At 39.5% G+C, this 26,613-nt stretch overlaps 1 protein-coding gene across 2 annotated transcripts in view; it reads left to right on the forward strand.

Annotated features, from left to right (window-relative positions):
* The window catches only part of drosha (drosha ribonuclease III), a 128,552-nt gene that overhangs the window by 91,029 nt on the left and 10,910 nt on the right, over positions 1 to 26,613 (forward strand). The window contains exons 26-31 of one of the 2 annotated variants that reach the window (XM_023326463.1): positions 7,259 to 7,364; positions 9,720 to 9,861; positions 14,048 to 14,130; positions 16,619 to 16,722; positions 19,397 to 19,489; positions 22,183 to 22,229. In XM_023326463.1, coding sequence (XP_023182231.1) covers positions 7,259 to 7,364; positions 9,720 to 9,861; positions 14,048 to 14,130; positions 16,619 to 16,722; positions 19,397 to 19,489; positions 22,183 to 22,229 — 575 coding nt within the window. Of the gene's footprint in view, positions 1 to 7,258; positions 7,365 to 9,719; positions 9,862 to 10,867; positions 10,983 to 14,047; positions 14,131 to 16,618; positions 16,723 to 19,396; positions 19,490 to 22,182; positions 22,230 to 26,613 lie in introns of those variants that run through there. The other variant, XM_023326464.1, reaches the window with a different exon arrangement.

A 26,613-nucleotide genomic window follows, 5' to 3' on the forward strand; every position in this document is an offset into this window, starting at 1 on the left:
AATGCGGTTTTGATTCACTGGATTGTCCTGGACTGAAGGTTTTCTCTTCCATTTATTTCAGCCACATCTCTCACTCCTGTCTCTCTGTCTCTCTCCCTCGCTGTCGTGCTTCAGTCCACCTACTGATTTCTTGGAGTCTTACTTAAATCATTCTTTTTGATGCAGATTTAATTAAGGCTGGCTTCGCTATACATCCTCGGTGCGTGCTGCGCTCAGAGAGGGAGAGCGCGGCCATGCACATGTGGTTTCTGCTCTGTTTTTCTCTGTTAATTGCGGCGTCTCGCAGCAGTGCTGCAACACCCCAGACTTTGAAAATGTGTGGTTTTTTTGATTTTTTTTCCCTTTCCTGTGCCGTGACGTTTATTCGATAGTCGGAGGGGAAAAAGTTGCAAACTTTCTATAGGAATTGATCTGTAGTTGTTGTGTAGCTGTCCTCATTTATTCATACCATGTAATTTTTTTAAAATTTCAATTTTCATTAACCCGCCTTCTGGCTAATGAGGCTCTCCTCCGGATTTTTATTATTTTTTTCCTCCATTCAGACTTGGAGAGGCTTATTTGCAATAGACGCTCGGCTCACTTCTGAGCTTTCCAACTCTACACAATAGTGGGTTTGACAGCTAAAGCAAATTAGGCTTGGCAGCGCGCGTTTGATATCTTATTGGCAGGTTGCGCTCTGTAATTGCTTGCTTAGGTTGGCCACAAGGACACTTCTCTGTGTGTTAGTGCACACCGTCTGCACACACACACGCACACACTCCTGAGCGTGCTCTAATCCATCACTTAAATGTCAAACCTCTCTCCAGTCGGGGTCAGTCGAGTTGATTAGAGGTCCAGAGCTTTGTCTCCTCCTGAGCTTCACTTTGAGGACTTTCCAACTCAAGGTTGAAAGCGATATTTTCCAACTCAACGGCGGAGGTTTCTACTTGTTTCAGCCGAATCCGATCGCCTGTCCTGCAGCAAAACGAGAGGGGAAAGAGCCGATAAGTTTCCGTTTTAATTTATGTTCATCAGCTTGTTAGTAGCCGAAGGCGCGTTGACCCAAATACAGCCGAGCGACGACTGCCCACGAGGACCAAAGGTCGCAGCGAAGTAGGGCACGGTGTGGAGATGGAGCGCAGAACGAGGTCAGAGAACGGAAAGAGAGCCAGACGATAAGGAAGGATGTGGAGACTGCGGGCGACCTTTGGCCTTTCACTTTGAGGACTGGAGGACAAGCTGACCTACATGGTGAAGAAGATGCAAGAAGAAACACAGGAGAAGCGCTGCAAAAACAAATTTTATCAAGTATTTTTGGCAATATCTAGAAGAATGAAGAAAAAAGGTCGACTGCAGACTCAGTTCGTCCTTCTAAGGGATTATTTCTCCAAATTTGTTAGTTTTCAGCCACATTCTGGCTATTTATGGGCCCACAGCAACAATAAAAACACCTTATTATCTTTGAAACGAGACGAAACTAGCTGAAAAGTAACTTTCCATCAAGAAATAGAAGCTTGTTTAAGTCTTTAATTCCTTAGTAGACTAAAAAAAATTTAGTTTATTTATGGAGTTATTTTAAAAAGTTAGCACCTTTTTCTGCAAAAACATTATTCAGATCAGCCAAGAACTGAGCAGAAACTATGTAGTTTATGAAAAATATTCACACCCACAGGTAAGTTGTCTTGTTTTTTTTAGCATACTAAAATGTTTAAAGTTTAATATAATAGAAACGATAATTTGAATGAATACAATTAGCATTTTTCAAACGACGAATAAGCATAAAAACAATCCAAGCCAATTACCAGGTATGTAAAAAAGTAATTTCCCTCTTAGCATTATAACTCGCCCACTTCTCTTTGCAGAATTAATGAATTTCAGTCCCTCTGCTGCATGAACGGCCTATTTAATATCATATTCAAGTACAGACTTTGACTAGACCACATTTCCAAATTTGTTTTTGATTAATGTAATTTTTGTTTTTAAAGATTACATTTTTGGAAAATTGGGATTTTTGCACTCCATAGTTCACTGGCAGCCATCTTGTTTTACAGCTTCTGTTTATTTGGTCTTTGAATTCATGGTATCAGAATAAAGTCTGAATTTTATGAGAATTCCAACAGGAAAAACAACAAATAGTTCAGATGAGGAATGTTGAGCATCTTGTGAAGTTAATACTTAATAGAAAATTGGAATACTTGATCTTTTAACACATCAGTATCAAATTATTATTGGCAGCAGGAACTTGAAACGATTTTGCAAATGACTGATTCTGTCTAAAAGAAAGAACTACAGGAACTGATAACTCCATCAAATCTATTTCTCACTAAAATTACTTTTTTTCTTGCAACTTTAAGATGTTTTTTTCTGGTGAAATATTATGATAGTATTCTGGGAATAAAACAGAAATAATCTTAGCATGGCCCTAAAACTCCTTTGTACAACACAGAGAAGAGATTTTTGAACTGAATGTGACTTTTTGGAAATATTTTCTGTCATTTAGAAAAAGAAAAAAAATAAAGCAAACAGAAAAAAGTATAGATTAAAATGGTATCTGGTATGAAAATTTACATTTTATTTTTAAATAGTGTCAAAAAATGTGACAAAAAGTAAAAACAATAGAAATCTGTAATGGAGGGGTGAATACTTTTTAACTGCACTTCAGATGAAGTCGAGGCATCAGTGTTTATTTATGCGCTGCCCATTTTCTAAAGAACTCTCAATTCCCAGCCAACAAATTGCCCAAAGTAGTTGCACTTGAATTGAACACAAGTGTCCATACAGAACCAGAACATTATTTCCCTCAGAACCACGAGGAAAATGATTTTAAAGAAGAAAAAAAAATGAAGAGGCCTTTTCTCTTTGATTGGGCGGCCTTATTTCTGCCCGCTCAGAAGTGCTGTTAGAGGCATTTTAGATCAAATTCAAAGGTGAATAAAGACCTCGGCTCCACACTTTACCTCAATTTCCTCCAGCTTTTCTGGAGAATTGTCACTGAAGCGAATAAAGGAGGCTCCTTTTGTGCAGCTGCACACATTCCTCTCTGACCCGCTTTATCTCCTCCTTTTTTTGTCCTCCATCGTTTTCCCTTATTCACTTCCTTTCTGGCTGTCACCCCGCTGTTTCCTGCCCGCCTCGACCTCCTGTTGGAAGTGAAATCAGCATCTTTTCGCTCCCCTCTCGTCCTGCGGCTCTGGGTTTTCAGAAATCAGGTGTTTCCGACGTTCAACCCTGAAAGTCTGGGGATGATTTCTCCTGAGTCTCACTCGTTCTCCGCCTCGACTTTTCACGCTCTCATGAGCCGTGGCGGAGCCTTTTCATTAAGAAGCCCTCTGATTATTTTTAATGTGGACATCAAGCGGTGTCCCTCTCCCCAAACGTCTTGCACCTCAAAGACGCAGTAAAAGGGAAAGAAAAATGGCTCCAACTTAAAGCTTATCCTCCGCTCTTACATAAGCTCCTCTACAGTCTTTAAATTAAAATCAACTTCTTTATTTTTCCGGTTTTAAACATTCAAATTGCATCCGACTTTTATTCCTCTCCAGTTTTTTAAACGGACTAATCCTCCTGCGGTGCTAATGCGGTAAACTCCATATCAAACAGAAAGTTTAAAAGTCAGTTATTTAACAGTTTAATTGTAGCTGGAAATGTTTCAGAGGGACAAAAACACACAGATTCCAGTTTAATTATTCAGTAAGTAAAGATGGAGCGAAAATTTTACAGTATGTTAAGGAAAAACTAAGTACACTCTATTATTTAGAAGTTTGTTGAACCAACATTTAGCAGTTCTGTCTCTTTTCTTTTTTTTTCCCCTCCAGGGGGTCTTTTGTGGCTCTAGTGTCCCTTATATGATAGTAGGGCTGACAGGAAACAGGGAAGGAGAGGGGGGAAGATATGCGGCAAATGTCATCGGGTCCGGGAGTCGAACCCGCGACGGCCACGTCGAGGACTCAAGGCCTCCAAATATGGGTCACGCTAACCACTGCGCCACCACGGCACGCCCAGCAGTTTTGTCTCTTAAACGGGTAGTGTCATGTAAAATGTACTTTTTTCTCTTTTTTTTTAGCTTTCCCTCCTCAAAAACATATCCGGAGTGTTGATATTTTTTTCATGCATGCTTGAGAAATCCTTTCACGTCCATCACAACATTCGGCTGTGCAAAACACCTGGGTGGACATAGCCCCGCCTTCAAGGACGAAACTCCTCCCCCCACCCAGCTCCTTCAAACTAGCCAGCAGCAATTAGCAAACACCTTATAGGACCTACTTTTCTGTGAAAAGCTGGTAAAAAGGTTGTTAAAGGGTTAATAGAGGAACTATGTTGATGATGTCCTGAGAAATAGTGAAACTTTCTTAAGTAGCTGCTAGCTGGATAAGCCACTTTATTGAGTGGTGATAGTCTAAGCCATTAGCTTGAATTATCCCTTTCCTAAATATAGCCTTAAGGTTGTAAAGGTGTAGTCCAAGTAGCCATTAGCTTAAGTACTTCTAAGTTTGAGTAATTGACAGTTTCAGTAGACATTAGCTTGCACAGCTGCTAGTCTGTTACTTAGCTTATAAGTTACAGCTAGCTAATTTATAGCTTGAGTAGCTTTAGTGAGTATTATTACAATTAGGAATCTGAAAGCTTCATTAGCTGTAGCTTTACTTCATCAGAATGTCTTAATGATTCTCCAAACTATAAATAGTTTGCTCAGCCTCTACTGCAGTAGATACGAACTTCTGCTTTAAATCCCAAAGAAACATATCAGACCAAGAGAGAACTTTAAAATCAGTGTGTTTGGCTTGAATTAAAAAATAACCACCACACTTTCTGGACTTAGCAACAGAGCAGTACAAAAACAGAAAATAAATAAATTCACAATTTAAGACTAATTTAAATTCATACGGCAAGCACCGTTTTAAAAATGTAATTTCAAACTAGTGTTTCTTTGAAATCTGACACCCTTATTTTTCAGATTTTATTGTATGCTTTGGTCCACATTGAAAACAGTTCGGATTCCTGCACCAATGCCAATTTTACTCAACAAAATTAAGACAAAAGCACAGGATTGTCAGCAATAAGCTACAAAATATTACCATTTTTAAATAATTTAAGGCAAATAAGTATTTTCTTGTCCCCTGCCAGGCTGATTCTCATTGGACACCAATTGAATATTAGCCTGTTTTCATATGTAAAGCCTTTAAGTCAGTTGATTATCATAATTTCTGTTTTGATTAACTAATTGGTTAAGCTCCCCTGTTAACTGACAGAGGACAACTTGCTGTGAAAAATGAAGGAAAGAACATGGAGAGCTTTACATGTTTTAAAAATAATTATCACTAATAATCTGTCAATAAAACTAGCACTTAATATTAAACTTTATTGCCTTAGAACAAGCTTATACTTCTTGCTGAAATGTTACATTTTACTGCATATATAAGTAGCTAAGTTACTTTCAGTTTAAAAAATGCAATATATATCAAATATGACGTAAAACAATTTCTTTTCTGATTTAACGCCTTGAAATTGGGCCTCTGTGTCTTTAAGCTAATGGTTGAAAAATGTAGCAGCTGCTCAAACTAACAGCAGCTCAAGCCTACTCAAGCTAACAGACGATGTAGCAGCTACACTAGTTAACAATTATTTACGCTTACAGATGTATGAAGTAACTGCTACACTAAGTGTTATCTAGGCTTACTGTATGGCTTCCCAAGCTAAGCTACAGCAACTCTAGCTGACATCTGCTCTAGCCAAAATATATACAAATTTGTAGCTATTTAAGCTAATTGGTACTGAAGACAGTTAATCAAGCTGACACCTATTTTTTTTAATTTACCATTGTTTTACCAGGAGGTCCCTTGAGATTAAATTTCTTTTTCAAGGAAGATTCAGGCTAATGGTTGCTCAGTCTAATAGTTATTAAAGCTCAAATCTACTGGAGCTAACTGCTTTAAAATCCAACGGCTAATCGGTTGTAGTATGTGTTTTTGCAGCCTCCAGATTTCTGAATACAACAAAATGCATGTTGCTAATATATCTTTGGGAACTATGCCTGATAAACTATTCCAGCATTTTTCAGCTGTAACAGATATTGTCTAATTAGCGAAATAAACATTGTTAATTTGAAATTATAGTAAACAAGAGTTTTACTTATAAGCTACAAGATGATTTTTACATTTGAGTCAGGTATTCGTTTTTGTTGTCTCCAGGAGGATTCCTTGCTCACAAGACCACTATGACTGCTCTCAGCTTCAGTTAAGATATTGACTACTATTAGCTACTCCACATGAACCCCATGGACAGTAAATGTTTTTTTATTAAAGCAATTTAAAGGCAGCTTTGCCAGAACTTCTTTGTTTCGCTTCAATTTTGGGTCCAAGTCTTTGAACTTTCTTTTGTTTCCCCTTTTGTATTTTAATAATGTGTTTACCTCCTTTTTACAGTGGTTGTTTAGAAAAACACTTGAAAAGGAAAAGTACATTTTTCATTCTTACAAATGCTAAATGAGTCAGTCGAAAAAATATAATTAACACATTAATCAAAAGTCAAAATAACTGGTGGTTGTTCTGAGACTTGGGTCCAGCGTTCTGTGGCTCATTCAAAAACAAAAAACAGAATGACAGACGTTAAAAGTTAGACAATAAACTTTGATCCTTTTGTTGGTGCTCTTCATCCTCTACCTCCGCACCCTCCTCATCTTCAGACGCCGCCTCCTGCCGGGAGCGTGCAGCTATAGATGGATATGCTGAATATACCTCCCGTCTCGCACGGCGTTCCCCTGCAGCCAGCGATCCCTGCCAGCCTGGCCCGACTCCAGCCCACATCTGCAATGCTAATCTATAATTCTGTTTAATTAATGACCATTACAGCAGCAGCAGTTACTGCAAACCCACCCAACCCCTCTCTAAGCGGGGACTTACAGTACAGAATCACAGCATTTTCTTGGAAATGATGTTGAAAGATGGTTTATAAACCTCTGCACAGAGCCTCTGCTTTTGCTGACAGGCTCTCCTGCAGGTGTTTTTTTTTTTCCTGCTAAGCACTCTTCTTTTGTACTTCAGTGCTTGAATTGCATTCAGATCCTCCAAGTTGTCACGCCGCCTGTCAGTGCAGCTGTTCCCAGCGGCTGCACATGAAACACACATCAACCAACTCCGTCGTTTTAGTTAGGAGTCTAAAAGCCTGGTAGATCCGCAGAGATGATGTGTATCCAGATGACCTCGCATGCTCTTCCTATTTAATCCTGTTTTCGCCTCCTGTAACCTTCCTTTCTCCTGTTTGTGTTCCTGCTTTTATCCAGAGGCCACAACCAGAGGATGGAGTTTCTCGGAGACTCCATCATGCAGCTGGTCGCCACCGAATATCTCTTCATCCACTTCCCTGACCACCATGAAGGACACTTAACTGTAAGATCAAATCACTCAAATCAAATGTCATCACCCACACTCCTTACAAGGCTTTCATTTCATTTTCCCACCCACAGACATCCATTTTCCCATCTTTACTTTGTGTTTCTGCTGCCTGCTTTCTAAATGAGTTAGTTTTCAGTGATTTTATCTTGTTTTTTTTAGGTATGTTTTTATATTTGCACCTCTTTCTGCATTTCGCTCCACAGAAAGTGTGTTTACTGTACTCTGTGTGAAGGGTATTGTCACGAGACCAAACCGTTCGTTGCTTTTCAATAACAAACACCCCTTTATCTGCAGCTCCTTTGTCAGACAGGAAAAATAAAGCTGCATCCAGGTGAAAATTTCAAGCTTATTTTCACTCTGCGTCTCGTCAGGATACAAGCACAAAAGAAACACAGTTTCACGTTTTCACATCGCTTCAATCAAGAGCATCAAATATAGGATGGCCAGTGAAAAACAGACTGGAGGTTTTTACTGTTAGTAAAGGTTAATAAAGAATATCATAAAACTGCTGACTGTGCATGGCTGGAGTGGAAAAGTCTGTTTTTTTAAATATACTCTGTATTTAACATTTTTCATTGCAATGAAACATAAAACACACACAGAACTTGGGGCACTGATACATATATAAATAAAAAGAAAATAAAAAATAATTACAAGATGTTACATCTAGTTATGCTTCCTTGTTCTTGTATGACAGCCATTTAGACCAGCATTTGTAAAAGAGTGTCCTTTTATATGTAAAAGATATGTCAGTTTTTCCATGGAGTGAATCTCCTCCACGACTTCCCACCAATGGTCTAGCTGGGGAGGGAGTTTCTTTAGCCAAGAGCGTGTTTTGCTTGCAATTGATAGAACTTTAAAAAGATACTCATCTTCTTTTTGAAATACTTCTCCAGATATCAGCCCCAGCAGAAAAATTCTGGGGTCTTTGGGGATGAACATACCCCAAAATTATCCCGGTAGTCTGACAGATTCCATCCCAGTAAGGTGCCAACTTTGGGCAGGACCAAAATACATGAGAGTGATTGACGTTCTGATGGCCACATTGTCTCCAACATTGCTGTTCTTCTCCTCTATGTCTACTAGTAATTTGAGGTGTAATAAAGTATCTAATTAAGCACTTCCATCCAAATTCGGAAAAGTCTGCATTTTATATCCAAAAACTCGATGAAAGTCACAAAAGTCGATTTGCTTGTTTGGATCATTTTGTTGAATTGTTGATTCTTGGGCTCTACTTTTAGTCCTGTTTAGTCCATTTTATCACTTAACAGAACTCCATAGTAGAATTTGGTTATTTTTGATACGTTTGTGTACAAAACTATTTAAAATCCTCAAATAGAACTAAGAATTACTTTTGGTTAATGTCTTAAGATCCTTAACAATTCGACTAAATTGCCATTCACTCATTTATTAACTTTTATGTTGTATTTGACATCTTGCTTGGAGAGACAGTTTCTGTCATTTTTAAGACATTGTATCTAAATATTCTATATTTTTTCTATACATTTTTAAATCAAGTTAATTGTTGCACATCGCTTCATCAGCTACTGCTCCCAAACTGTCTTTGAAGGAATCATTTTCATGTCAATTATAGAGCAAAAACCAATCAAAACCTGTGGGAAACCAACTTTTACATTTTAAACGTTGTTGTATAACTCCACCTAATTTAATAAGTAGGAACAAAATAAGGAAAGAATAAAAAATAAGTTTTTTTTCTTTTGGTTTAACATGATAGCACTAAACATCCATGCATCGCAGCACATGCAGATATTTCTTGTTTGACGTCATTTGTATAAAAGCCTCCAGCAAGCTTTCATGAAGGCTGAAAGCTCGGAGCAATACCCAGGAGTCAACACAGGGCGCATCTGAAATGGATTTTGAATCGGGATAAAAAGTGCCCATTCAACTAGTGTTGGTGTTTGTGTTTTATTTTTTTATTTTTGCCACTTCAGTCGAGGTTGGGTGCGTGCTGTAAAATAAAATTAAATAAAAATGAGGGCATATCACAGCAAGACGAACTCATGCGAGTCTCGTTTCATTCCATTTGCTCCCTTCTGCATCTCGTGGCTATATTTACCATGTTTGTGTGTTTCTTTTAGAGACTTAAATGCACCCTAACAAGTCGAACATGTTGTCATCCGCCCCGCTCCAAGTCACGATGTAATATTTAAGAGACTAAAACATTTTCTCTGCATGAATTATTCCACGTTCCCCTCCATCTTCATGCTTTTTATCGACTTCTTCTTTGGTTTTTTTCTTCTTTCTCTTTCTTCTTCTTTCTTTCTTCTTGCTCACCTTGCTACTCGGATACAACATGAGTTCCTGTTTGTTGGTTTTGTTTCCCTGCAGCTTCTCCGCAGCTCGTTGGTGAACAACCGGACTCAGGCCAAAGTGGCAGAAGAGCTGGGCATGCAGGAGTTCGCCATCACCAACGACAAAACGAAACGGCCCGTCGCGCTGCGCACAAAGACTTTGGCTGACCTGTTGGAGTGTACGTTCATTTCTTTAATCTCAGCCTATGTATAGAAAACCAATCAGTGCAGCCATTTTGATATTTAGTTGAACTGGACGACTCTTTAATGTTTTTTTCCTACAGTTATTGCGCCTTAAATATATTTTAAATGTGAGAAGACCACAAAAAAAACCTGCCACACTGCCCCTAGGTTGATTTTTGTGTGGCCTTCTCTACCCCATTTCAAGAACAGACAAAACAGTTGGTGCAACAATACGTAATTTTCTGCTTTCTGCTTTATATGATTCTAAAAACAACCTTTTGTTGAGTCACATTTGAGCTGTAGTGTGCCGTTACCTACCAACCAAGCTGAGCCTCAGCACGATTGGTCAGCTGGTTTTACTGGTGTACAATGGCTGCTGGAAAAGAGTTGTTGAGTTACCATCCAGAAACCACTTTCTGTATCCTTGTTGGTTGTGCAGGAGGCTCCACTTCTGCTTTTCAAACATATGGTTGTATAATTGCGCATCTGTTTGCAGCCATTTTCACGAGCGAGTGTAAACCTTGAGTTGTGGGTGTGTTCCCAGTAGCAGCTTATTTGGATTTAAAGTGACAGGGGGCCTAAAACAGCTCATTTCGAATCTCATTTTCTAAGAATAAATTTGTGAAAAAAATGTTAGACATATTTTGTATGGCCTGTAAACCTATCCTAAACTGCTCAAGGAAGCATAATAGTTCACTTTTAGAAACAATGTTTATTGTGTTTTTCTTGCACTTAAAGCAGTTTGACCTGAAGAAACAGAAGTATTTTATATTTTCAGTTCTTCTGCCAATAACATCGACTAATAGTTGTTTCACCAACGAGTTGAATGTTTCAAACGTCACATCAGCCAAATCAAGCTAATTAAACCCTGGTTCTCGTCACCATTTGTGACGTTTTTACCCACAAACTCAGAACCAGACTCTGATCCGTAACTTCAGAAACCTTCCAGGGGTGAAAAAATAGCAGCAACAACATTAAGGGACATTACGGTTTGTCCTGCAGGCTGCGCTGGACCACAGCTTCTGATAATCACAACTTTCTGGGATCATTAGGCTGCTGTATTATTTTTGATGGGAGTGCCAAGGCCAGCGCCTCACTGCGGGACGTAAACCGAGCTGCCAGCTCCCTCGCAGACAGGTGAAATTAATCAATCACTGCTTTGTTTTTTTCAGTCGTGTTATTTCACTTATAACATGGAGCTGTTGTTGCAAACTCCAGACTTTAATGTAAGATGCAGCGCTCAGTATAACAATAACAGAAAGAAACAGGATTATTTAGGAACATTCAGGAGCTCCAGACTTTGTGACTCGAAGGCCAGAATATCATTTTTAAAAACTAAAATTACCAAATATGTTGTTTATTATGCTACTAGACAGTAAGCTATTTTAATTAAACAAATATAATAATCCAATTCTATTGTTTTGTAGGAATCTGATCGTAGATCCAACCAGTTTGCTTGTTATTCTGGGCTTGATTGAAGAAATCTGAAACAAATTTCATCCATTATCTTAAGTAAATACATAATTTATTGCTGGTCTTCTTTTGAAAACACTTGCTGTTTTTTTTTTCCACGAGTTTTATTACACTGCAAAAACACAAAATCTTACCAAATATTTTTGTCTAGTTTTATGTCCAAATATTGTATTAACACTTGAAAAAAGGCAAAACTAACATGTAGGTAACTTCAGCAAGTAACAGGAGCTCGTTTAAAGTCAATAGTAGATTATTATTGGTGAATATTTGCTTCAACTGGCAGATTATTTTGCTTATAACATGGAAAAATGTTTTGTAATAACTGAAATAATCTGCTAGTGAAACTAGAACCTTTTATCACTATTAGGAAATTAGTAACTTAAAATAAGCTCCTATTTCTTGCTAAAAGTTTACAGCAATTAAAAGTAGATTTGTTTGCGCCGATCTGTAGTTTAACGTACAAGTCAATGAGTATATGTGGTTCTAGTTACCATGACAACAGAAAAAAAAACCAGAAAGCCTGGGAATGTATCATTTTGTGTTGCATTTAACCTTTTAGTACATAAAATTTTATTTAAAAGTTGTAATTTTGCTAATTTATTTGCTCTTATGGTCAGCGGGGCCGCAAAAGATCAGTCTAAGGGCCACAAATGGCCCCCGATCCCCACTTTGAACACCATTGTACGCAAACATCAACACTAAATGGTTTGACCTTTAACATCCAGCCAGTCTATGTGTTTCTTAACCTGATATTTTTTCCACATTTGAACAAATTGACTAAAATTGATAAATTTTCTCTAATTCTTCTCCAGTAAAAGATGAATTAATTTTAGAGCTTTTCAAGCATCTTTACTGATTGGGCCACATGGAGCTTTATTTACACCAATATCCCAGTAAAGACAAAAAGATTTCTTCTCATCTCTGCCAAACCTACACTTGAGTTGAAGCCCAGAGTGAAGACTGTTCGTCTGTCCAGATTAAAAGATGAATAACACAAGTAAATATGTCTCTTATTGGGATCGAGCCGACGCGTCCGCGTTAGGCCAACAGAAAGAGAGCAAACTGGGATGGAGGCATATGGGAAGTTGGGAATAAACACTTCCAGAATGATGAACAACCAAACTGTGATTCATATCATTTGCCTTTCAAATCATCGCTCAGATTTAAAAAAATAAAAAAATATTATTTTTCTGTGGGCTTGAGCAGAGTTGATGACACGGGAGGAAGTGGAGAGGGCAGCGTTGGAAATGATTTCAGCTCTTCTCTATATGAAGAGTCGGGCCCTGAGGCGGCAGCAGGCCCCTCACTGGCCCCTCTGAAATATTACCTATTATTTGCTCTTCGTGTCCTGCTGTCTTAGCCGCTGAGATGAGTGAATGCGGCGGCGGCAAATGGGAAAACAAAAGGCGCCGCAGAGAGATGAAGATGACACCGCATGACCTCTGCTTACGTTTGAAATCTTTTTCAGCTGGGTTGGAAGCGCTGCAGTTTGACGTACAGTTTCATCTTAAAGAGAGCTGCCTGGGAGTTTAATACCCCCTGAACATTTTCACCTTTTATCATGTTACAGCCGCAAGATTCAGTGTGTTTTAATAGAATTTTATGGGATAGATCAACAGAGTAGTCAATAATTGTTGGATTGTTGAAGTGAAACAGAGAACCGTCAGAGTTTACAGAAATTCAAGACAAATCACTGAAATCCACAAGTACTTGAGACCCTGTCCAAAACACTTATAGCTGCTTATTTTAACAGTTCAAACCACAAATGCATATTAATATGCATTAAAACACAACAATTAGCACTAGACTACAAAAACAAAATTTGACCAAGTATTTCTGTCTTTTTACTTAAGGAAATATTTTAGTACAATTAAAATAAAACAAAACTAACTTGCAAGTTAAACTTCCACAAGAAATGGGAGTTTATTTTAGGTCAATAATTCCTTAGTATTAATGGAAAAAGTTCCACATGGAGATTATTTCCCTTTCAACCTTTTGTTGCTGAAAAGTTACTTGCAAGTTAGTTTTGTCTTAAAGTGCTCCAGAATATCTGCACTAAAAACTAGACAAAATACTTAGTAAGATTTTGTTTTTGCAGTGTGATGTTAAATTAAACAACAACAAAAAAACATTTTCCAGAATAAAAAAATCTTAAATGAATGGAAAGTACGTTGAAGGTAAACTGTTTTATCTTGTGCATCTAGTTTTTTTTTCTTCTGTCAGGCAAAAGTTTGAGCCTCCTGTGTGTCAAACCCTTTAAATACAGATTTATTTGTTCATATTCCCCTCTGGGTCACTTCCGATGCCAAACTTTTCAACATCCGAGGCTGGATACATTCTGTGCATAAAAACTTTTAACCTTTGCACTACTTTATATGTAAGCCTCTGCTTTATTTATAGTTTTCTTGGGTATTTAATTCGGGGTGGCATTGAAAACGTCCTAAAAAGTCTTAAAATTGACTGCAGCTACTTTGCTAAATTAGGTGGAAATGTGGAAAACATCCTGTGAACAACTGGTTCTCGTTTCAAAATGTTTACATTAAACTCCAGTCTGCTGCTGAACACCTTCTGGCTTTTTAGCTTTTATTTATGTCAAAGTAGAACTAGAAGACTGTTGTTAAGAACAAGTTCTTAACCGTTCACCGGCTACCTTGCTTTCTTTTTCCTTCTTCAATTGCTTTTTTATAAGTGCTCTCTTTGTTGTTGCAGCTTTCATCGCGGCTCTCTACATCGACAAAGACCTGGAGTACGTTCACACCTTCATGAACGTCTGCTTTTTTCCTCGGCTGAAGGTGAGCACCTATCGATGGCCATTCAGCGGCCGCGCCTGATCAATGCGCTGCCGAGCAGGGCACCTTAAGGAGAGAAAAGCGCCGAGGAGATGATGATGATGAGGAGGGAGCTAATGGCTGGGCCCTGATCGATGCAGGGGCCCTGAAGTGGTGCTTGGCTCTCGAATGCCTCTCATAATGGCGGCTCGCGCTGCTATTCCAGTCGACTTTTAATGGAAAGCGCAAACGTTGCAGAGATGCATGCGTCGGGGTGTTGTTGCTGCTCATCAGCGTTTGGCTATTGATCTAAGGACTGCGGCAGAGGAAGTCGAGTGTGTTTCAGAACTCCTGCGGCCAGATCGGCTTTTTATCCTCAAGTGCCCAGAGTCCAAATTTAGAGAGAAAACACCCCAGATTGCACACTTGCTTGCAGAACTATCAGATACACACACATGGCGAGTAACCCGCACAGCCTGGACCTCTCCTTGTGAGGCTGCTGCAGCGGTCTGATATGCCATGCTAATTGCTGTCTTGGTGTGCCTCTCCAGGGAGAATCCTCAGCTCTGGAGGAGCTGAGCTTTGCGTCATGGTCGCTGCAAGAGAGCACCTCATTTCCACATCCAAGAGGAAAAGTTGTGAAACAGCCAGCACGTCTCCTTACACAGCCTTGTGGAAAGACGGCGTCGCACACTGTGCTGCTTCATCCAATTTAGATGGAAATAGAGAGCCAACCTTGCCATATTTTTTTCCTCCTTTGTGCTGCGCAGTGTGATGATGCATATCGAGGGGCTTGCACAAGTGCATTTTGCAACAGGAGTGGCTTGTTCTGCAGCAGAGGTGGGCTTTGTGCTAATTTCCAAACATCAAAATTCCTCTGCTTCACGCTGAAGGAGCGTGGAAACCTCCCACCACCCAGAAGCACTGCAAAATCACAAAAGCATTTTTAGTCTAGTTTCCACTGCAAATGTCATGTACTCTTGAAAAAGGACAAAACTTACAAGTTACTTTATTGCAAGCTTGTTTTGAGTCAATAAATCCTCAATATTGATAAAGTACTAGTTCCACAGGCAGATTACTTCATGTATAAAATGAGAAAATGTCTTAAAATAATCTGCTAGTGGAACTAGTACTTTATCATCAGTATTGAGGAATTATTGACTCAAAACAAGCTTGCTGAAAAGTTACTTGTAAGTTATTTTTGTCTAATTTCAAGTGTTCTGAGATATTAGCAAGATATTTGTTTTAAGCCAATAACTCCTTAATATTTATTTAACATTATCCATTGCCAAAGTCCATTTGGGTCTCAACTGCTTCTGAAAACTTTTTTTTGGCAATAAGTTCACGTTTGTTTGGTGTCTGGGAAATGAGCCGTTTCAAAAACTTTCCGAATGTAACGTGACAAATCAGCAGAGTTCTGCCCGCTACCTAGCAACCCCAGCAAAGTCCAGTCTAGTAAAGTCCATCAACCTCAGCTGAGCTCCAGCACGTCTGGTCAGCTACTTTGACCTCAGTATGCGCAGTACAATGGCTGCTGGAAAAGACAAGTGTTTTATTGTTGGCTCACCATCCAGAAACCACTTGCTGCATTCTTGTTTTTTGTGCAGGAGGCTCCACTTCTGCTTTTCAAAGATGTACAGTTGTATAATTGTGCATCTGTTTGCAGCCATTTTCACGAGCAAGTGTAATCTTTAAGTTGGGGTGGTGGGGTGCCCAGCAGCATCATTTCCACATGTCAGAGTAAACGTTGAGTTTTTGGGCGTGGCCAGCAGCAGCTCATTTGGATTGAAAAATTCTCGTTCTAACTAAAACTTGATTATCTACGAATTATTTTGTGCCAAAAAAATGTTTTGCATCGCAGGCCTATCCTAACCTGTTCAAGGAAGCGTACCAGGTCACCTTTAAGGAGTTATTGTCTTACTTCAACTGTACTGAGATATTTTCAGGAAAAACTAGACCAAAAATACTTGGTAAGTTTTTGTGGCGAGAGATGGGGGGGAAAGTTGGATGGAGGGAAAAAAAAGAGAAGCAAAACCAGCAGAGATGTAGAGCGCAGCGAGAGCAAGGGAGCACAACCAGCAGAAGCACTCTTTGTAGAAAATTAATAGGAGCAGACAGTTCTGCATTCAAAGTCTGCCTTTTTATGACAAGACTGCTTCCCTGTTAATGGAAGGGCTTTTAGAAGTCCCACTTGGATAGGAAAAATGTATCAGGGCTGCACACCTGGGAGACTCCCAGACACTTTTTATTTCTGGCCGGGGATTGGCTTTTGTCTTAAGTAGCTTGTGATTTGTACCCACTGTGAAGACACAGATGGAGAGCCAGTCTGAGAGCGAGCAAATAAGTGAGTCCAAAAGGGGGAGCTTTATAAAAAGCACTGGGATGGCGGGAATGAAATAAAAGCAAGAGCCAAAGGAGAGGGGTCCTAACTTTCAGCACACTGATTCTCTCAAAGAAATGGCTTTTAAAGGAAAAACGGATCGAAATGAAATGAGTGGTTTGTGTGTTGCAGGAGTTTATTTTGAACCAGGACTGGAACGACCCCAAATCTCAGCTGCAGCAGTGCTGTTTGACCCTGAGAACGGAGGGCAAGGAGCCCGACATCCCGCTGTACAAGTAAGAGCTCAGAGAAGTCAGGGCAGCGCCGCGTGCGTACGAGCTGTTCGAGGCAAGCTGTGAAGCTATTCCTAGACACTTACCGTCAAACTGTTCACAACAACAATGTCTGAATGTGTTACAATGCACTATGGAATAAACACATTCAAAAAAATGCTAGCCAGTGCTAGCTGCTAGCAACTCAGAATTTAGTTAATTTTATTTTTATGTAGCTGATTTATTGTCATTTTTAATAAAATGACTTTAAATTGTTTTTAAGAAATTAATAAATTTAAGCCCTGTTTCTCTTTTCCTAAGCCAGTTTCAGCTAAGGTTTTTGGAGACGTTGTGTCCAAATTAGCTATCAAATCTTTCATATGTTGGATTTTGAACTATTTTTTAATAAGCTATTATCAGAGCTCAAATTAAAATACTTAATATGTTTTTAAAACAGTTTTTAGTGGCATTTCTGAATAAATGCAAATCTAAGCATTAGCATTTTTTAAAGAAATCCTGTCCTTAAAAGGTTTTTTACAATAATATTATTAGCGATGTGACTCATGGCAGTCGATGCTAACTAGCTGCTAATGTGACCTGCTAGTTTTTTTTTTGCGTCTGTTACAGGTAAGTGCAAATTTATAACTCTAGGCTTAGTGCGAGAGCATCGTAAAATATAGAATTTTCGGTTGTGACTTTTTGTGGTCTTTATTTTCATTCATGGTGGTCTTAAAAAGTCTTAATTTTGAGCTGGTGAAACCTGCAGAAACTCTGTTTAGTGAGATATAAACTGTAACAAAGTGTTTTCCAATTACGCATCATATCAGCTGTCCAAAAGTAAGAAAATAAGTCCAAAAACCCATTATTATGATGTCTGTCATTAAAAATGCTTAAATTTATGGGTTTCCCTCTAAAATCAGAGCTTTGCTGTTTAACCTGTTATTTTGCTCACTGTAAATGTTTAGAAAAGTAAAATCTGTTTTCCTGCAGGACTCCTTTCTTTGCTGTTGGTCCCAGAACGTTTCTGACCTCCGGTTTGAAGGTCGCTTTCATGATAAATAAACATGGCCGCCGAAACCTCTCATTCAACAAGAAGTTGAGCTTTATAAAAGACTTGGGACGGCCGCCGTGATGCTGCGTTTGTTGCCATAGAGACGTAGAAACGGCCTTTATTGGAGTGAAAAGAGGAGGTCAGCATGGAGACAGAAGTTCGTGTTGATGTTCAATCGGCTCCTTCTGTCCCGCTTCGTGTTTATCTCCGTTTTTTCAGCTTTATTTTTCCTCCTGATTCTGTTGGTTCTGACACCGCGCGTCTCTCCAGCCGCAGTCAGCGATCCGCCGCCCGCGGGAACGCCAAGCAGAAACAAACGGAGCGCCGCGGCGGGATGAGTTTCAACGGTTCACCCGGAGCGAACGCCGCTCCGGAGAAACCAGGGGCCGGTCGGGTAATCCTGACTTCCTGCTGAGGCGGCCTGACCTCTGCAGGTCGATATGAAGACGTTCCTTCACTTCCTGGAAAAATATGGAAGTCAAATCAAAGATTTATGAGGCTTTTTATTTTTCTTTCTTCCTTATTTGCCTTATTTTACTTCATTTATTCCATTTTTCCTAATCTTTATTCCTTCCTTCTTCCACTTAATTCTGTCTTTACTTCAATTTTCTTATTTTACTTCACTCCTTCCATCCTTGTCTTACTTCTTTCCTTTTTTTACTTCTATCCTATCCGACTTTCTTCTGTCTTTTTATCATTTTCTTTTTTTCCTTCTTCCTCTCTTTTTTTCCCCATTTTTCCTTCTTCCTTCCATCCTCCCTTCCTACCTTGTTTCTTCCTTTTGCTCTCATTTTCTTATTTTCTTCCTGTCCTCCTTTCCTTTCTTCCTTCCTTCCTTGTTTTTTCCTTTCTTCTATTTTCTCTCATTTTCTTATTTACCTTTCTTTGTTCCTTTCGTCCTTCCTTCCTTCTGTCCTATCCTATCTTCATCTGTCTTATCCTCATTTTCTAGTTTTCCTTCCTCTGTTTTTTTGATTCCTCCATCTTTATTTCTTCTTCCCTTCCTATCCATCCTTCCCTCTTTCCTTCTTGCTTTGTTGTACTTACTTTCTTTCATCTTTCTCTGATTTTCTTCCATCATCCTTCCTCCCTCCCTTCCTTCCTTTCCTGTGGTTTATTTAGTCTTTTAATCTCTGTAATTTCCTCACTCAGTTTTATTAAAAAATCTCCTGGAAAACTCGGTTCTGTTGATGCTCTCTGACCTCCAGCTGACTCTCTTCTAAGAGGTCAAAGGTCAGGAGTTAGGACCAGAGGAGAGGCTGATCCGCTCCATCGCAGCAGGCCGTCAGTACTTCCTGTTGAACAGAAAGTTCTGGTCCGAACCCGCCTCGCTCTCGCTCCATTATTGATTCCGCCGTCATAATCGACACACGGCATTAAAAATGAATCGAGCCGCTGAAATAAGTAAACGCTGTGAAAAATTAAGTGGAGTCGCAGCGTGTTTGTGCTGCCGTCCCTGCAGGAATGAAACGGAGTCGCCGTTTCTTTTCTGTTAAACGAGAATCACCATTAATGAGTCGCTTCTTTTCTCCGTTTCCCGTCAGCAGCTCAAACCACTTGCTTGTTGGGAAAAGCGAATCTCTCTTTGCTTCAGATGGATTTCCTGGACTCATGGTTGTTTTTGTTCTTTGTTCCTGTTTTTCGCAGGACGCTGCAGACGGTCGGGCCGTCGCACGCCCGGACGTACACGGTCGCCGTCTACTTCAAAGGAGAACGCATCGGCTGTGGCAAAGGCCCAAGGTGAGAAAAATCCCTTCATTCCCAGTTAATAATCCCAGTTTCATCCTGTAAACATGTATTCCTTCTTTTCATGCTCCCTTCCTCCTTTGTATCCTTGTCTTTCATTCTCTCCTTCATTTCTCCCTCCTTCCATGTTCTCTACATCACTTCCTCCCTTGCAATGAGTCCTTTCTTCTTTCCTCTTTTTTCCTGCTGTCACTCCAAACTTGTCTTTCCATTTTTTATGTCTCCCTCTTTCCATATTCTCTTCTTCTCTTTTTTCTTGTATCCTTTCCTTGTTTCCTTCCTTCCCATTCTTACTACCCTCCTTTTTTGTCCTGCTTCCTTTTCCTTTATTCTTTTATTCTACCTTCCTTTTTTACATTCATTCTTCCATCTGTTTCTTTCCTGCTCATATTTTTTCATCCCTCCCTTTTTGCATAATCTCTCCTTTCCTTGTATCCTTTACTTTTTCCTTCTCTCCTTTCTTGTACCTTCCTTTCTTCTTTGTATTTTTTGTCTTCTTCCTTGTGTTTTTCTTTCCTGTCTTGCTTCTCGTTTTAAGGTTTCACATTTAATCCTTTCACAAGTTTTGAATGTTTATATTTTAAAACTGTCACGAACGTCTGGAAACTCTGGAAAACGAAAATCCGATATTTTTATGTGAAACATGTCGAAACCCTGATCCTTCCATTCTTCCTGTAGACCATAAATATCGTCTTAAACTCGCGGCAAATTTTAGTTTTGATGGTTTGAACTAACAGGTGGCAAAAATGTTCAGAAAACTGTGATAAGAATAAAAATATCCAACAACAACCAGCTGCTTTCCTTCTCAGTGCACTTCTAATGGGATGAGAATAATGGCTTCGCTGTATTGATGCCGTTTATTATAGCAATTAAGCTCAGCTCTATTGGGAGAGACATTATGCACAATGAAAATGAATCAATTCATTATTGATTTGACATAAATTTTGTTATGAAAATATCACTTTGCTGCTTGGAAGCGAATGCGCCGAGGCGACGCTGCACCTGGGATTCCTGCGGCCGCAGCAGGAGGCGAAGGAAAGCTTTTGTGTTTTTCACCGTCCGTCCACACTGCAAAAAATTTTAATGTCACCAAGAATTTTTGCTCTAGTTTCAAGTGAAAATATATTGGTACACTTGAAATAAAACAAAACTAATTTATAAGTAACAAATGTGGAGCTTGTTTAAATCAATATTTTTTAATATTGATTTTAAAAACATACTTGTTTCACTGGTAGATTACTTCACTGATAGCATGGGGAAAATGTCTCACTATGAGTGAAATAATCTGCAGGATTATAATAAAGGTAACTTATTCTTCTGTGAACAGGTGAGAATCGGTCTGTGGTCTATGCAAAACATGTTCAATGTTTTTTGCACAAAATCATTCTTGGGTAATAAGATTTCAGTCTGCTCAGTTCATAATGAGCTGTTTTAGGGCGTCTTGGCACTTTAAATCCAAATGAGCTCCTGCTGGCCACGCCCAAAAACTCAACATTTACACTCGCACGTGAAAGTGGCTGCACACAGATACACAATTATACAATCGTACCTTTTTGAAAAGCATTAGTAGAGCCTCCTCAAAAAAAACTAGAATGCAGCAAATGGTTTCTGGATGGTAAGTGAGCAACAAAACACTTGTCTTTTCCAGCAGCCATTGTGCAGCGCATATGTAAAACCAGCTGACCAAATGTGTTGGAACTCAGCTTGGAAGTAACGGCAAACTCGGCTGTAGTTGCTAGGTAACGGTGCATTGCCTGGTGATTTGTCATGCTACTCTCCAGTTTTTGAAATGGCTCATTTTCCAGACACCAAAATTACTTATTAACTTATTGTCAAAAACTGACTTTGTTTTTTAAGTGCCTAAGCTGTTTTTAGAAGCTGTGAATGGAATTATTAAAACGTGCAAAACGTGAATTTTGCATAATTGGTCCCTTTAAAAAAAGATGACTTAAAACAAGTTTCTAGATATTGATGAAAATTTACTTGCAAGGTAGTTTTGTCTTAAGTGTATTAAGATATTTGTTGTAGAAATTAGACCAAAAATACTTGGTAATATTTTGTGTTTTTGCAGTGTGCAACCTGTTTTTTGTTGTTGTTGTTGTTGTGCGTCGCTACTTCCTGTATTCATGCAGAGCAGAGAAAGTGAATCTCCACACGGCGGCCTTTTCAGGGTTGGAGGCGATAAAGCCGCAGCTGAGCCTGCGAGAAATGAAACCTAAATCCATCAAACATCTCATCCTCTCACACACACACACACACACACACACACACACACACACACACACACACACACACACACACACCTCATCCATCCATCCACACTTGAAAGCAGTCTCTGTTGCTCTAAGCTGGCGATAAGTTTGTCCCTTTTGCAGAATCTCAGAGCGCTCACTGTTTTCGTATTTACATGATTTAAGCTTCCAGGCACCTCTGATGCTGAGGCTACGATCAACATAATACGCGCAGGACGACGCCGAGTTGCAAACGGCGCCCGGTGTTTATTTTTTCTGAGTGTACCTGCGATTGTCAGGCAGAAGGGTGCGCTAAGAATAAAAATAATGCCCTCCTGATAATCCTCTCAGCACCGGGCCTGTTTTTCTTCTCTTTGACAGAATTTCAGAAAGTCCCATTTTGAATATGCTAAAATCCTTCCCTGCCTCTTGTGTCTCTGTCTCCCTCTAATCCAGCATCCAACAGGCTGAAATGGGAGCTGCGATGGATGCGCTTGAAAAATGTAAGTCGTTCAGCAACACAAACACACTTTCCTTTAGATATTTTCTCAGTGAGTCTGTCTTGGTTCTCGTGGATCTCATTGCTACATGCTAATTCTCTTCATCCTTACACATTGATTGATAGACTGGGATTTTTCAAATTCAAATCATCTTTATTTATCCCAAACGGAAATTAAATGTTGTTATAACACATCCCAATATCATCCAAGTATTTTAAAAGAATTGCTTTGGATGGCAGGAAGGATCTCCAGTAGCAGTCAGTTTCACAACGAATCTGAGGAGGCTTCTGACTTCTTTTAATTTGTATTTATAAAAAGAAAAGAACTATTAAAATTTGAATTGATTGTTTTACTGTTTAGTCCACTTTAGTTGAACTCCAGTCTGTTTGCCTGTAAAGTCCGATTTGTTTGGGAAAGTGTGAATGCAAATCTAACTCTAATAAAGCAAACTGTTCCGCCTACAAACTTCGGTCTCAGTTTGGTTGAAGTGAACTCTGGTGCGGTTGGAATGTATATGTGAACGCCAAGCAGACTAGGTACTGCTCCAAAAGCAGGAAGTGAACAGCACAGGGGATTCTGGGTAAATACAACCGAATCAAACATGGTAGCCTAGCGCTAGAGGGAGAAGTGTGTGATCTTTCACCGAAACGAAAGAGAAATCCTACAACCGCTAGGATTGTATAGAGCTCTACTCTATTTTTATTTACATTTTGTGAAGAAGGAAGTTGTGCTCAGTGTCTTTCAGAAGTTTTGTCGTTTCATTTAGTAGTTCTTGGTGCAGCGCCCCCAAAGGCGAGGAGGGGAACAGGATTTTCAAAGGGTTTGGTTTCTTTGACTCTGCAGTGTGAAAGAGAACCGCAGCAGCTGAAAATGTAACAACTGTTGCAGTTTTGGTCCCCAATCAAACCAGTTCTACCGGACTGTGAGGTGTGACAACAGCCTTAATGTTCATCTGTGTCTCATTTTATTCACTCTGTGTCGATGATGCTGTTGAGTGTTAGCCTGTCGGTCCAGAGCTCGGGCGAGAGGCCGAGCCAGAAACGGAGAACCGGGAAGCTAACCACCATTGAGCACATCAATCATCCAGCAGGATGTTTCTGTCAGTGATGCACAGTTTGTGTTGTGGCTTTTTCTTTCCTGTGTGATCATGCTTCTTCACACCCTGATGGACTCTCATGTACTCATCGCCGCTCTTCAGATTTGAAGGAGTGCGTCTGATGCGTCCCTGATGAGCCGCTGCCCTCTCTGGCTGTTTTTCATCTTGTTATTGTCTTTTCATCAACCGGCACTTAAGGAGAATAGATGGCGGGTTTGAGGCGTTTACGACATCTCGTTCTCTGCCAAGTAAAACTACAATTACGCGGCGCTCACAAACACATCCACCAGCAATTTCCATCGTGTACCGCCGCCGCCTCGTACTCTCCTTGCATATGGATGCAGATGCATGTGTGCAGAATCCAGATTGTGTTTGGGAGGGACATCTTGGACTGGAATCAGTTGCTTTCTGCGACTACTTCATTAATCAAACGTACAATTTGTTCTTCTCTCGACTAATTAGCTGGAGGTGAACACAAATGGCTTTGTCGGAGCTGGCCTGTGGAAGTCGCAGAGGGTGCAGAGGTCCGACTTTGATTTCTCTCTGCTCTTAAATGAGGCCTCCAGCCACTTGTGATTGATGCAGTTTGTATTCTCAGGCTTTAGCTTTTTATGAAACATTAGCGTTAGCGTGTCAGGAGCTAAAGCTCCACTCTCCGTGCCCTCCGTCTTCCTCCCTCTCCCCAGTGTACTCGTCTGTCACCAAGATTGATAGATGCTCATTGCTAGTAAATGAACACTTCCCCCCCTCATAAATTGCTGTTTCATGTGACTAGATTAGCGATGCCTTTTTAAAAGGTCAGTTAATTTAAAATCATCTCTTGGAGCCCTCCCTTGTTTGGTGCAGAGTGCCTCCAGTTGAAGGGCTTTGTTTGACTTTGTATTCTCACCTAATTTAAGTCTGCTAATTTACAAGTCACCTGTCAGCAGGATGTGCTCTTTTTCACATGATGTTCCCGGTGTGAGCTTTGGGATTTCTAACCTGCTTTAAATTTTGAGCCGCTGTAATTGAGTGCAGACTGTTGGCAGAAGAGATAAAAGTAGGTTTTCATGCACGTGAAGTGGTTGTAATATAAAAATGAGGCTGTTTTGAAAAGGTGAGTTGAAATGTAACAAACAAAACATTAGCCTTGAAGGATGTGTTTGTTTGCTTTTGTATTTTAAGAAGTCCAGGTTTAGCCAAATAAGAATTAATTACAGTTTGCAGCCTAGACTAAAAAATGGTTGCACTCTTATAAAATAAAACTATATGTGTGAAAAAGTGATGACTTGAGCAGTGAAACATAAAAAACTAACAGGAAAAAATACGAATTATTGTAGGTAATTTAAAACATGTTTTCATAAATTAACACCGTCACCGACCAATTAATATCGTTACCTTCCTAAAATAGTAAAAATAATTTTACCAAAAATGTTTATGTATGTATGTGTGATATTTTGAGTGTTTCTAGTGACTCACAACACCATAAAATAATACATTAAATTTCAAAATAAAACGTCAAACACAAATCTGACCAGACTAGAAGTGGGTAGTAACTAGTTATATTTACTTGAGTATCTTTCTGGGAAAAAATTTCTTTTTACTTCGCCCTTGCCTTTCCCTCTCAGCTCCTAAAGACTAGCGGCAGCAGCAATTAGCAAACACCTGATGCAACAACTTCTCAGTCCAGCTCTGATAAAAACGGTTGAAACGGCATCATGAAAAAGAGTAGGAGCTTCTTAAAGAGACAGAGACCCAATTTCAAAGCAAATCAAACTTCTTGTTTTTTGATATACAGACTGAAGGTAACAGAGTTACCTGATGGTGCTATGTGCCTTTAAAATACGTGATGCTCTCGCTTTAAAGTAAAAATATGTTGAAGTAGTGCTACTCGCCTCTGAACTCGATCAATTAATATATCAAGAATTTATTAAAGTCTGTAGTTTTAATTTGTGACATACTTGCTTTGTTGAGTTAGCATGCTATTTTTGCATAGTAATTCTGTAATCAATACCAATTTGAAACAGTCATATTAAGCTGTAAGTTAACATGCTAGTTAATAGCTTTTTTGCAAACTTTTTGTGCTGCTTACCCAGTTTTAAACTAGCAAGCACATTAACTCAGCTATTAATCATCATGCTATTTTGTAGCATGCTATCTACATCATGAACTAGCTAAGTTAGCTGACAACTTGTATTTATTTAGGAACTATATAAATAGATCATCTTAAATTTTTAAGTATGCTATGTTAATTTCGTTTAAGTTTAGTAGAAGTTTTACCAAATACTTTTTAAGTTTTATTTGAGTAATTTATTTTTCTTGAGTAACAATATGCTGAAGTAGTGTTACTCTTACTTGAGGACATTTTTTTGTGTCCACCTCTGATAAAGACAACCATTCAGGCTAATATTAATTAATACAATCCAACAAAATAATGTGGAATTTGGTTTTATCTATTTTATTAAGAGGCCACATTCTTTGACACGGGATAATCGTAAATTAATGGCTGTTTTTTTATTATTATTATTCATGAATCCTGTCTAGATTCATCATTTTTGAGCAGGAAATGCTCTGCTTTGGTTCCATAGGCAAACATGATTCTGTTTATACAAGCCTGCAAGGCCACAATCAGGATTTAAACATGCTTTTGAAGGATTTGTGCGTCTCCTGACCATGAGTTTGTATAATGAGACTTGAGTTCATGTGCTACAGAACGGCCTAACACATCAACTCCTATTGGAGCCGCATTGTCTCTAGTGTGATTGTCAAGGGCCTCGCTTCATTTGTTCGCATAGCAAGACTAATCAAGGACATTAGCCCCGGTGTCATGTAATTCATCATTGATTGTCTTATTGGCCCTCTGTGCAGTTCTGGCTACACCATTACTCCCGCTGTATAACAGCCCTACCTTGTGTAAGTCTCTGATCGAAAACGCCGCCCTGCATCGTGTCGGGATTCATTTCCATGTTTTATTTAAAGCCTCCCCGAGTATCAGGAGCACTTTGAGAAGAATTGAACTTCTTCTTTTCTGTGTTTCCGCTGCTGATCTTTTCCTGGCTGACAGGATCCCAGGGAGAGGAAGGTGAGGAGACACGACTGCATTCCCTCCGACAGCTCAGAGCTCATTAAAGACACCGAAGCCGGCCGATACTCGGTGCCGACTCTGGCCGATGCGCCGGCGGTTTGGGCTGGTTCCCGCCTTTGATGGCTCGCGTTTTGACAGTCTCCTGCCTGTATCTGTCAGGGCAGGATTAAACGTTAACCAAGGCCCACACTGTCGGGAAACATGAGTGCAAACAAATTGAGCTGAGA

Source organism: Xiphophorus maculatus, chromosome 21 (assembly GCF_002775205.1).
Source record: "Xiphophorus maculatus strain JP 163 A chromosome 21, X_maculatus-5.0-male, whole genome shotgun sequence".
NCBI lineage: Eukaryota > Metazoa > Chordata > Actinopteri > Cyprinodontiformes > Poeciliidae > Xiphophorus > Xiphophorus maculatus.